Source organism: Carassius carassius, chromosome 30, assembly GCF_963082965.1.
Source record: "Carassius carassius chromosome 30, fCarCar2.1, whole genome shotgun sequence".
In the NCBI taxonomy this organism is placed as follows: Eukaryota; Metazoa; Chordata; class Actinopteri; order Cypriniformes; family Cyprinidae; genus Carassius; species Carassius carassius.
Window position 1 is genome coordinate 5,831,011 of NC_081784.1, and position 12,987 is coordinate 5,843,997.

The window sequence follows — 12,987 nt, forward strand, 5'->3', positions numbered from 1 at the left end:
AGTGGGGCTGATGATGGTTCTTCATCTGTCATCTGCTCTCCCATACCTTTACAGTAAAAAGGAGAAATTTCTGAACCCTATTATCTGTGGCATGTTACTTACCTGTTATATTATTAGGAAATAATTGTGTCAGCTAGGTTTAAAAAAATAAATAAAAAGCACACATGGGACATACAAACTTAATAAGTATTTATTAAATATATATAATATATGTATGTATGTATGTATGAATAAATCACAAACAATGAAACAGGAAGAAAGGCATTGAAAATGTGGTGGTAGGAAAACTGAAATTGTAATTGTCTTATTTGCAACTTAAATATTTTTTACCGCACACTACTGGTAAAAATTTTCGAAATAATTAAGATCGTTTATTGTTTATGAAACAGGTCTCACGTTCACCAAGGCTGAATTTATTTGATCAGAAATACAAGGGAAACTGTAATATTGAGGGAAATATTATTACAATTTAAAATAGCTGTTTTCTGTTTTAATATATTTTAAAATGTAATTTATTCCTGATGCAAAGCTGAAATATCAGCTGCCATTACTCCAGTCTTCTGTATCACGTGACCCTTCAGAAATCATTATATGCTGATATGGTGCAATTTTTGCATATATACACATATACATACACACAATCTCCTGAACTCCTAACTGAATGTCAGAATGGGAAAGAAAGGTGATTTAAGCAATTTTGAGCGTGGCATGGTTGTTGGTGCCAGACGGGCCGGTCTGAGTATTTCACAATCTGCTCAGTTACTGGGATTTTCACGCACAACCATTTCTAGGGTTTACAGAGAATGGCGTGAAAAGGGAAAAACATCCAGTATGTGGCAGTCCTGTGGGTGAAAATGCCTTGTGGATGCTAGACGTCAGAGGAGAATGGGCCGACTGATTCAAGCGGATAGAAGACCAACTTTGACTGAAATAACCACTCTTTACAACCGAGGTATGCAGCAAAGCATTTGTGAAGCCACAACACACACAACCTTGAGGCGATGGGCTACAACAGCAGAAGACACCACCGTTACCAATCATCTCCACTACAAATAGGAAAAAGAGGCTACAATTGGCAAGAGCTCACCAAAATTGGACAGTTGAAGAATGGAAAAAGTTCCCTGGTCTGTTGAGACTCGATTTCTGTTGAGACATTCCGATGGTAGAGTCAGAATTTGGCGTAAACAGAATGAGAACATGGATCTATCATGCCTTGTTACCACTGTGCAGGCTGGTGGTGGTGGTGTAATGGTGTGGGGGATGTTTTCTTGGCACACTTTAGGCCCCTTCGTGCCAATTGGGTATCGTTTAAATGTCACGGCCTACCTGAGCATTGTTTCTGACCATGTCCATCCCTTTATGACCACCATGTACCCATCCTCTGATGGCTACTTCCAGCAGGATAATGCACCATGTCACAAAGCTTGAATCGAACCAAATTGGTTTCTTGAACATGACAATGAGTACACTGTACTAAAATGACCCCCACAGTCACCAGATCTCAACCCAATAGAGCATCTTTGGGATGTGGTAGAACGGGAGCTTCATGCCCTGGATATGCTCCATCAAATCTCCATCAACTGCAAGATGCTATCCTATCAATATGGGCCAACATTTCTAAAGAATGCTTTCAGCACCTTGTTGAATCAGTGCCATGTAGAATTAAGGCAGTTCTGAAGGCGAAAGGGTCAAACACAGTATTAGTATGGTGTTCCTAATAATCCTTTAGGTGAGTGTATATACATACATACCTTTCGCCTTCAGAACTGCCTTTGTATATATATATATGTGTGTGTGTGTGTGTATGTATACATAGTTAGTAGTTAATATGATATAGCTCATAAGATAAATTACACCTGTGTGAACTTGAGGACAACTGACTTCATATATCTACTGAAAATTACTTTGACACCATTTGAATGAAAGCTAAACACAAAAAAGGTTAGTTCTTAGAAAAAGTGTGGTTTCAGTGTTCACATACTTTTAGGACCACATTAGAGCTTGCCAACATAATAAAATTAACATTTAACTCTCCTGTCCAGACATTAGCAGGCAGGTAAAGTGAGATTTACTCCACACTCCTGGCAATTGTTGGGAAACTTAAAGTCAAAGGTCACATGTGCACCTGTGTCTTAGACCAAACACTGAACTTGCCACCAACAGAGATCTTTCAACTCTTACGGCTTAGAGGTGCTGCTCCTTAATTCCCGAGGACACTGGCAGAAGAATTACAGTACACACTGAGGAATTACTTGAAGTCATGTACACTGGAAAAAATCTGGTGTAGGATTTGCTTTGAAACAATTTTCACTCAGAAATCACCAGGAAATTTCACAAGTAGTTACAAAGAAATATTAAGTGACACATTGAAATAAATGCAAAATTTTGAAGTAGAAAGACTGTAATAACATTTTCTTGTAAAATGTACTCAAGTAATAACAGATTTTTACAATAATAACAAAAAAGAGTCTATGTAATAGATAGCTTTTCAGATATTGAGTATTGATTAATCATCCTATGAGGTAATTAACAAGTCTCTGAACTTAGCTATGTTCAGTAATGCACTTTAAAAGGAAATCTGTGATGCAAGTAATTTCAGCATAAATGTACACTGTTATATTAAGTTATATTTAAAAGTTAAATTATACATCCGTTTATATATTATATTAGTTATTATAATACAATACACTTCTTGAGTACCAAATTAGCATATTAAAATGATTTTTGAAAGATCATGTGACACTGAAGACTGGATTAATGATGCTGAAAATGCTTTTTTGCCACCACAGAAATAAATTACACTTTAAAACATATTCAAATTGAAATTTTTAAATAGTTACTGTATTTTTGATCAAATAAATGAAGCGTTTTCATTAAGAAGAGGCTGCTGCTGCTGCTTCTTAAAGACTTCTACAGCTAGTGCATTACTGCAACATTTCTTTTTCCTTTTCACAATTAAATCATGTCAACCCAGAACATACCTTTAACTTCAAACTTGAATTAGACTCTCTGAATAAATAATTGAACTCACACTGAAATCAGCTTTTGCAAGTCAGGGAAATCCCTGCACTGCTGATTTACTGAAAGCTTAAGAACAAAAAGGAATGGGGCAGACTTCTGTCTATAAAACTCCTTACATGTTCAACTGCCAAGTGCATTTGAGCTGAAATTCTCAAACACAAGAGCTCAAATTCAGTTAAGAGCAAACCAAAATACATTCGATCTTAGAACTTTGGATCAACTGCAGGAATTTTTCCCACAACTGCTGAAGAAAAGCCTCCGCCAAATACTACAAAAATACCTCTAACATAGATAGCTTTCATTATCTCTGAGTGCCATTCAGCCAATGAAGGCAATAAATTACTGTACAGGTCTACATTCTGATGTAACAAATGATTTTAATGATGTTCAAAATCCCAAATTGAATGTACAGATGTGTCTTTAATTGTGCGTGGTGGCTTTGGCTGGAAAATTATCAAAAAAGTAAGAGTCAGGTTTGCTGTTCCAAGTACAGTTTAGAAGAAAGAAGGATTTGGAGAAGTTTAGAAGCTTTAAACCCCTCCCACAAACTTAAAGACCACCCATTCATTAGCATATACCGCCTAAACAGGCTTCTGATGCCCTCTTGTGGGAGGTATAATTTTGGGTTAAGTGTTAAGCACGGTTGAAAGAAACCTGCCCAATTGCTCAAAACCAGCCTAATCATGTTTTGAGGGGGATCCCCATGTAAGTCACATTTTTGTGGGGTAAAATACATACTTTTGTTGGGATTCCCCTGGTAAAATTAGCATTTTAGGGATTAAATATCACTTGGGATCGCTTAAACCCGCAGGAAAATCACAAACTTGTCAACACTGGTGTTAAGTAGGATGTCTTGAATAAAAAGTTGAGCATTCACAGTGAGATCTTAGGTCATGATTATTAGTTGAATTATACAGGAAAGTTTTAGTATTAAATGCCAACTGAAAGGAAGTAAACAGACATGAGTATTTGGACTCTATATGTGCGTATCATTTATTAAATTAGTCCTTTTGCAGCTCGAGTGTTTATCTGGTTGGTTATGCGAGAGACAGCCAAGGTCAGGCCAGCTGTGAGAGCTTACTTCTCTCCGTCCCTCTGGATCCTGCACTTCTCGTGCTGGTGTTTGGTGATAACATACTTGAAGAACTCGTAGACAGACCAACTGATGGCAGTCGAGGGCATCTGGTATATGACCCTGGCCTGAACGCCTTTGAAGTAAGCGGGAAGGCCGCCAAACCTGTAGACAGTCCGGAAGGCATGGCCGAGGCCTGTGATGTGTCTTCCGCTCCGGCTGATGGAATTGAGTGCCAGAGACTCTTGTGTGTTCAGCAGCGTCTTGCAAACGTCCAGTGGCGTGGTGACGGTGGCGGCGATGGCACCTGCCAGCGCGCCCGACACCATGTGGGAGGAGGGGTTGTAATGTCTTTGGGGGTTCAGCAGCTCTTCCAGGTACTCGTAGGTCATGAAGTGCAATGCCTGGAATGGGATGTTCATGGTGAGCTGTGTGGTGTAGCTGCGATAAAAGGCCAATGCCCCCTCCTGCTGCCACACACAGCGTATACAGTCCAGAACGCCACGGTATGGAGAGTTATACATCTGCATCCTTTGCTTCACCACTGAACAAGGGCGGTCGTCGCAGCCAATCAGACAGGAAACAAAAGAGGACAGGAAGGGGAACATTAGGCAAGTGCAAGAAGTCAGGTCATGACTGAAATACAGTAGCCCCATCAAAGCAGAAATGTCCGGACATGAGTGGATCAAACGCGTCTCCTGTCTGACCTACAGTCAAGCGGTCTGCAGGGAACAGAGGAGGTGAATGAGAGCAGGTGTCTATGCAAGGTTTTAGTCTGGAACCTGCGCTGATTAACCTTGAGCCTCAAGAGTGCAGAAACAGACACTGCTGTCAGACTGAGATTTGGCCCACTGGGGAATTTCGGCTAATGTTACTGTTTCAACATTGCACAGCTGTTAATTAGAGCAAGGCCAATCTGCTCTCACAAGGCTGTTTTTTTTTTTGATGAAATTAGCCAGGAGATTAGATCTTTTCTGCCATCTCCTGGCTGGGAGCACACAATGTACTTCCAGACCAAAGGAGTCAAGGTTTGCTGGTTGGTAGGGCTGCAACAACTCCACTTGTGCATTTTTGGAACATTATATTCTTCACATGATCCCTCAGAAATCATTCTAATAAGTTGATTATGTGCTCAAGAATTATTATTATTAGTACTATAATTGTTGAAAAACAATTGCGCTGCTTCATATTTTTGTGGAAACTGAATCAAAAGAAAATCAAAAGAACAGCATTTATTTGAAACCAAAATCTTTTGTAATATTACAAAATGTATTCACTGTCACTTTTGATCATTTGAATGCATCTTTGCTGGATAAAGTTATTAATTTCTTAAAAAAAAAAAAAAAAGAAAGTATTTCACCCCAAACTTTTGAATAGTAGTGAATGGTATAATAATTATTTTTTAGAAAGTGGAGATTAAAGCAAATATACCTTCGGCTGGATTCATTGCAGCATCATGAAGCAATGTGGCAACACATCCAGCGGCCCCTGTAACACATTCCCTCAGACATTAGCAACAAAATTAGAGCATGCACAGAGTGGATAGTGACTGGACTCGAAATACAACAATAAGATATACAGACGGATCAGATGACAGTCAGACTAAAACTGTGTTCTGAACAGCCACCAAATATGATTCAACAGAGAGATTAGGGATTGACAGGATAAACTCTGGGGAATGTAAAGTCAGGAGAAAAAGAGCCTTTTGTTCAGGATACCGGCATTTACTCCACTCATCATGTCTCTGTTTTATATTAAGAAGCAAAAACTGATGCAGCTTCAATAATCATTTTCATTCATTTTCAGGCAATTCTACTGATAAACAGTAATATGGCAGCAGTTACTTACCACCCTTTCACTCTGACCTGGACGAAAGGGAGATAAAAGAGACACTACACAAAAAAACAACTACTTTCACCATGAGCTCTGAAGCTGAGGATAAGCCTAAATATTCATTACAGCACAATCTGACAAATGCAATAAATATATATATATATATATATATATATATCCATAACATCAATAACACAATTTTCTACTACTACACAGATAATGAAAAGGTGATGTCTTTAGAAAAGCTTATATTAGATTAGATTATATTAGATTAGATTAGGATGTACAGCAGGCCAGTATAGTTTGCATAGCGACATTACTGTGGGTTTAGCTTTTAAGGTAGCTAGCAATGCTATTCAGTTCAGGCATTTATGGCTATTTTTGGATTTGACCTCATACTAGAAGGACATTTTTAAAGAGGTACAGTAGATGTTTGAGTAATACAGGATACATACAAATAACATAGTCACTGCCAAATCACTAGTTCCAGAATGTTGATAGCTTCAAACCACTGCCAAACTTCACTTAATTTTGATGCTGTCCTTGCAACTAATAAATAAAGTTGAAAAGGCCTTCTGAAAAAGCAACAAAGATTTTAAAAACCATATTTACTGATTGCACTAGAAACGTGCTTGCGAGAGATTTAGCAATGCTGATGGGTGGGAAAACTGGTACCGTTCGCTAAATGACTGTTCGCTCCTGGATGGATGATATCACTGAGGACCTTTTTCAACCTTTCGTAACAGGCGAAGTAAAGTGCGTGGGCTGGCCCCGCCCCTACAGCTGTAACATTCAGACCCCTGATTGGCCTCCAGATTCCCTCCGTCCTCATGATTCGCCACAAAGCATCCAACACGTTGCGGTAACGGGCAGCTGGCTCTGGCTGAAGGCTCTGCATGCGCGTCTGCAAAAAGAACAATTGTTTAAACTTACAAGTCTTACTATGTAGATTAAAGTAACAGTATAAACAGGTAAAAAATGTTCATGTTCATGGACTGCAAAAAAATTGTATGCTTCATTTTTCACAAATTTTTCATAAAAACCTTTATAAGTTTACATTTGCAGTAATCATAATAATAATTAAAAAAAACATTAGCTAGAATGACAATGCTGCACTGTATTTCACATAAATGCTTACAATTGCAAGAGAGAAAAAAAGAAAAAGAAAATGGAATAAAAAAAAATGTTGAACAAAAAGAGGGTGACTATGCATCACTGAGGAAGTTTCCTCCTATTAATTTCTTATTATCTCAAGCCTGCAACAAATATATATATATGTATATATATATGTATATACATATATATATATATATATATATATATATATATATATATGTATATACATATATATATATATATATATATATATATATATATATATATATATATATATGTATATGTATTAGGGATGGGACGGTATGAAAATTTAATATCACGATTATAGTGACTAAAATTATCACGATTATCAATATTATCACGGTTTTGTTGAAACGAGATGAAAGTGTTCAAAAATTCATTTTTAAACGATATTACTAACCTTCAGCACATTTTATCACGGTTATCAATAAAACCGGTTATCGTCCCATCCCTAATGTATATATATGTATATATATATATATACACACACACACATAGTGAAAAAAAATATTTGAGTGTGAATATTTATGAATCTTACATTGAAAGTAATTCAACTTAAAACACATCATAAAAACACGGTTTAAAAAACCAACAACCATGACAGAATAACGCTTTACAAACAATGCATCACATAGCCAAGTCATTGGATCTGTAGAACTGAAGTTTGCAGCAATAAGGTCAAACAGGGACATAATCTAACCACCTAATCCGCTTTCCCAGCAGATCTACAGTATCACCTGACATACATGAGAATTGTGGATGCAATTACCTGTAACCCAGCTTCTACAGAAACACTGGCATTGATTGAACGGGAAAAAATTTATGTTATTAGTAATGTACTTGGTTGCACAACACATTTTGTAGATTTACATTGCGGCCTTGAACCTATACCACAAAAGTCATGTTTGTAATGACATGGTCAGAGAGGCTGAAAAAGTTCAGAACAACAGCTGCAAGCCTGCAATGTGGTGAAATTTAAGATGCCTGCTGTGGCTGCATGAGTAACAGTATTCCTGTAATGAAACAATACTTCCATAAATGGTCTGGGAAATAATCATATATATGCGTCTAAAGAAGTTTCAATCTTGAAACTTCTTGTTGGAGGTTGTAGTAACTCACTCCCGTCAGTTTAGACCCAAACAAGAGAATCTTCAATTAATCATATAGTCACTATATAATAAGGCATTAACAATTAAGGATAATAAACCAAATCAACAGTATCAAGTTTTAACATTTTATCATATGCTAATCTAATGTTTAAATGCTTGTATAATAAATCCCCCAATCAGTTTGAAACAAAGTAGAACTGTTATCATTCAGTAATTTACTAATTATATCTGCACTTTCCATTTTAATTATATTTCGTATGTTTTCTTTTTGGGAAATCTAAGGACCAAAGATGTATCCAGACAGAATCCCTGAGTTGGAAAAAGGATCAGCTGCCTTGCGTCAGTATTTTGTTGAACAACATTTTCTTTAATTACAGACTTTAGTCTGTTGGGAGAGGTTTCTGTCTCCACTAACTTTGCACATCTAGACTTTGCGATATTTACCCTCTCTTCTTTGCAGAACTGCTCAAGTTCAGTTAAATTTGATGGTGACAGTTGTGGACTTCAGTCTTCAAGTCATTCCACAGATTTTCAGTAGGGTTTAAGTCTTGGCTCTGATTAGGCCATGCAAGGACATTCAAATTTTTCTCCTTCAATCACTGTGTGCTTAGTTTTGCTGTGTGCATTGGGTCATTGTTATGTTGGAAGGGAAACCTTCTTCCCACTGACAACTTTCTGGCAGAGGGCAGCAGATTTTACCCCATCCATTTTTTATTCTAAACAGAATCAATAGTACAATAGCAATATTATTGTCTGACAAAGTTTAAGATTAGCCTCTTGTTTATTTAATAGTTAGTAAGTGTCAAACTGTAACTGTAAAATCTGAATAAAAGAACAAAGCCTATTTGTTAATCTGTGAAATCATTGATGATTACTCGATTAATCGTTATAATAGTTGTTAGATTAATTGATTGGCAAAATAATTGTTTGTTGCAGCCCTAAAACAGAACCTACTGTTAGCTTTACCTTTCCTCATCACACTGCCGTGAATCAATCTCAGCACGGAATTGACATATTTTGTAAGGAGACAGACTGCAAAAGTCTAAAAGTCAACATTAAATACTCCCAACCAGTTTTATTACTAGAATATTTCCAAATGAAAAGATATTCAACATGAATAAATGTGGGCTGAACTTGATTTGATACATTAAAAACGGTCTAAAAAGTGGTTTACTTCATGTAGATGTAGGAGGTGGGATATAAGTCATTAAAAATCATTTCAGTGCACAAGCAAATAAAATTGAAAATTGTTCTCAAATGTGCGGCATTCTAAAAATATGAAAAGTTGAGGTAAATAGCCTTATATATAGGTCAATACTATTTTTATAGTATATATGTAAGGTGTAATCAAACAAAAACTAAGTTAAATTGAACAAAAGAGATCAGTGTGCTCTAGGATCACAGTCTGGACTGGCACATTTGAGAGAGAACAGCTGTAAAAGACATAAATCAAGACTCTGTTTCAAGAGAACCCTTCACTTCATCCTGACAAGAGCAGCTGAGCACTTAAAGTTATACTTGCTCACAGTTTGCCAATGCATCTTGATCAGTGCAACCACCACAAACACTTTAAATGTAAAGCAGTTTCAATGACACCTGAAGTAAAGTGTCCTGTTTAGGGAAACACTAGTGATAAGTATGCAGTCTGAGTATCTGCCTAGTAGTTACACAACCGGTAGCATATCTATGGATGTGCTATGGTGTATGTCAAAAAACATAATACCCTTTCAGTTAGCGTACTGCCTCTATGGTAGTTCTCAGTAGACTGCAGGCTTGTTCGACTTCATGGAGCTCTGCGCAAACCGATCGTCGGCTGACTTGAAGCAGTGCATGCCGGTTAGTAATTTTGTCCGACTCGATACAGCGCTGACGCCCCATGACTGTGACGTGTGCCATCAAAGTACCGCGAGAGTGATTCGAGAGTAGCCGGAGAACTCAACCAGCGCAGCTTCTGAAGAGCGGCTGCACAGGTTCTGATGACGACACAACTGATCCACGATTGGCTGGATTCACTGATGACACAGATGACGTGCGTTTCAAGTTTATTGCTAGTCGACTTCAGTTTCAGAAATTCTCATATGGACTTTTAAAACAGTTCAATACGTTTTTATGTCGTCTTCATCTTATAAATCATATTTATTAAATATTGTTTTACTGTATTTACTTTATTGTCAATATCAAGTTTGTGTATGTTTTTTTTGCATGACTTTTTTTATACAGACATTTTACAGTATTCAGCAGCATAACCTATTCGAATGAGCATTTTTAATAACTAAAATGTTAATCTTAAAAACATACAATCTAATGTGGTCATAAATGTATGCTCCTATACAAATGATACATAATACATTATGTTCCTCCATTTGTTTGGTTTCTTCATATTCTCTAGTTTATTTTGCTGTGTTTATACTTCACCTGCATGTGGTTAGCAAACTGCTAACAACCTGCTGTAACTTCAACTTAACAACTTGACAACATTCTGTTCACTTTCAAATAGTTGGTCTAAATCACAATATAAATCCAACAGAATTGTGCTTTTCTGTATATGAAAATCAGTGGTGTTATGTTTAAATTTTTAAAAAGAGCTCAGCAGGAGGGTACTGTAAATCTTGTTGCTGAACCCTTCTTAAAAAACACATACCATTACCCACCAGGGAATTTTTTTATAGGTTACTTTTATCAATTTGTATTAGCAGAAACACCCATGTCATACTGCTAAAGTACAGTATATATCCAATATGTTATCTTGTTTTGGAAGACACCCTTCCAAAACACCACTTATACACACATTTTAAACGCGATCAAGTAAGCAAACGCCACGTGATCTGCCATGACTGACGTAATTGCAGCAAACTACGGGAGCCACAACGTGTCCGGCTTCATATCTCCGTTTGCAGCTCCTCCCCACCTGCACGCGGCTACTCTCGCCGATCGGTTGCATCCAGCCGCAGCCGATGTCGAACACACCTTGCGTTTGAACTACAGACCCAATGCGCATGCGCAGTATCCCATCGCAGCGTCAACAAGTCATGTGGTTTATTAGGAGCGCAGAAGCCACATGTGACCTTCCTATCTCATGTTCATGTTTCATAATGACACCTCACTGACAGACAGGTACTACCAGGACAAAGTACAATCATATCATAATCCACCAAAAAAAAAAACACACAACCAAGCAGGTGCTGGTGGAATTAAATGCTTGGTACTTACATTAGTTATTACTAGATTAGTCCATACGGAATTAAACAGTGGAGAGATTACATGACTACAAATTATTCTTAACATTACTAACTTTTCTGCAATTAATATGAAGTGCAACGGTTAATGCTAGATGTAAACAACTAAAATCAGAGAACGGAGCAGATGGAAACTATATTGTTTGCAAAGCATGTAGACTAAAATATAAAAGTTAGTATGGAAATCACCCAGGGGAACTAACGTTAACTCGACCTTGCCAGCTTGGCGGATCTTTCAAGGGCCTGATGGTCATTTAAACTTTGCTTGAATTCTTTATAAAACCCTTGATGTTTTGCAACTGCGTCATTTACCTTCACACAGTCAATAGGGAACATCAGGCAATGCTCCATGATTCCTGCCACTGCTCCTGCTAACATGTGCGTGCTGGTGGAGGCACCCTGGGGCAAACCCTCATAGTCCGGATTCGACAAATCATTGGCCTTCTGGGAACCATAGAAATGTCCAACATTAAGCTCCGTTTCTCCTGCTATCCGAGGTGTCAAAGTGCCAACGAGACTCTCGGAAACACCCCAGAACCTGCCGCCGAGCCAGTGCATCTCCTCTCCCGCGGAAGCCCCGGCCACCGCGGCATCGCTGCCTGGTGTGTCCGCTGTCATCCGCCGCCTGCGCACAAAACCACCCGCTTCCATTTGCTGCACCCAGTCCTTTAAAATCATGCGTCCCATGCCCAGTGTTTACGCGTTTAGCTCGGGCCTCTCCCTCCTGCGCACCGGGGAGAGGACGCGTCTCGTTAATCGAGAACCGCGCAGCAGGAGGTGACCGACAGAACAGGCCGCAAGGGGAAACGGAAACGCCCTCTCGCACTGTCCTGCGCTTTGATTGGAGAAAACCGTTGTCATTCAAAACAGGACGCGCGCAGTTGTTATTTACGGTGACGTAACGCAGCTAGAGAGAGGGAAACACGACTCATTTTTACTCGTTTAGTCTATCCTGCAAAGGTGTTAGATCTTGTATTAAAAAAATTGATTCAACCTTTTTCAACTTTATATGGAAAAACAGGTCACACTATCTGAATAAAAATATTTTATGTAATTCTTATAATCAAGGAGGTTTAAATGTGCTTGATTTTGATACTTCTAATACAATCTTCAAATTGAACTGGATTAAACACTATATTAAGCATACTGATAAACTATGGTATATCATTTCAAATCTTTTTTTTTTTTTTTTTTTTTGTGAAAAAGTTGGTGGTATAGAGTTCCTTTTAAAATGCGACTTTGAGGTTAACAAGCTCCCCATTCAGCTAGGCTATCCAATTTTCATAGACAGGCTCTTTTATGTTGGCTTCTTATATAGCTACAAACATAACTTCTCCCCTCACAAACAGTTAATTTGGAATAATAAAATTGTTAAATATAAGAATAAATCAATATCCTATGACAATTGGATTAAAAACGATATTCTAATGGTCTCACAACTGATGAATAATGAGGGTTACTTACTAACATATACTGAATTTTTAAACATATTTAGGATTCCAATAACTCCAAATGAGTATAGTATAGTCTTTGATGCAATTCCAGAAGGTTTATTGAGACTCTTGAGAGGTAGTAGTGA

At 37.8% G+C, this 12,987-nt stretch overlaps 1 protein-coding gene across 1 annotated transcript; it reads right to left on the reverse strand.

The window, feature by feature from the left end:
* Positions 1-3,378: 3,378 nt before the first annotated feature.
* On the reverse strand, positions 3,379-12,235 carry LOC132110468 (mitoferrin-2-like). The gene is made up of 4 exons (XM_059517097.1): positions 11,721-12,235; positions 6,602-6,830; positions 5,525-5,581; positions 3,379-4,637 (listed from the first exon to the last, which is right to left on the reverse strand). The coding sequence occupies exons 1-4, from the start codon at positions 12,093-12,095 to the stop codon at positions 4,099-4,101; spliced, it is 1,200 nt and encodes a 399-aa protein (XP_059373080.1). The 5' UTR covers positions 12,096-12,235; the 3' UTR covers positions 3,379-4,098.
* Positions 12,236-12,987: the final 752 nt, after the last annotated feature.

Bases quoted from the DNA above. Each gene is read 5' to 3' on its own strand.
- LOC132110468 (XM_059517097.1), bottom strand. From the start codon at position 12,095: ATGGGACGCATGATTTTAAAGGACTGGGTGCAGCAAATGGAAGCGGGT. The intron at 6,831-11,720 runs GTAAATGACGCA...TTCTTTTTGCAG, and splicing joins TCCCTATTGACTGTGTGAAG to ACGCGCATGCAGAGCCTTCA. The intron at 5,582-6,601 runs GTACCAGTTTTC...AATGTGTTACAG, and splicing joins GAACAGTCATTTAGCGAACG to GGGCCGCTGGATGTGTTGCC.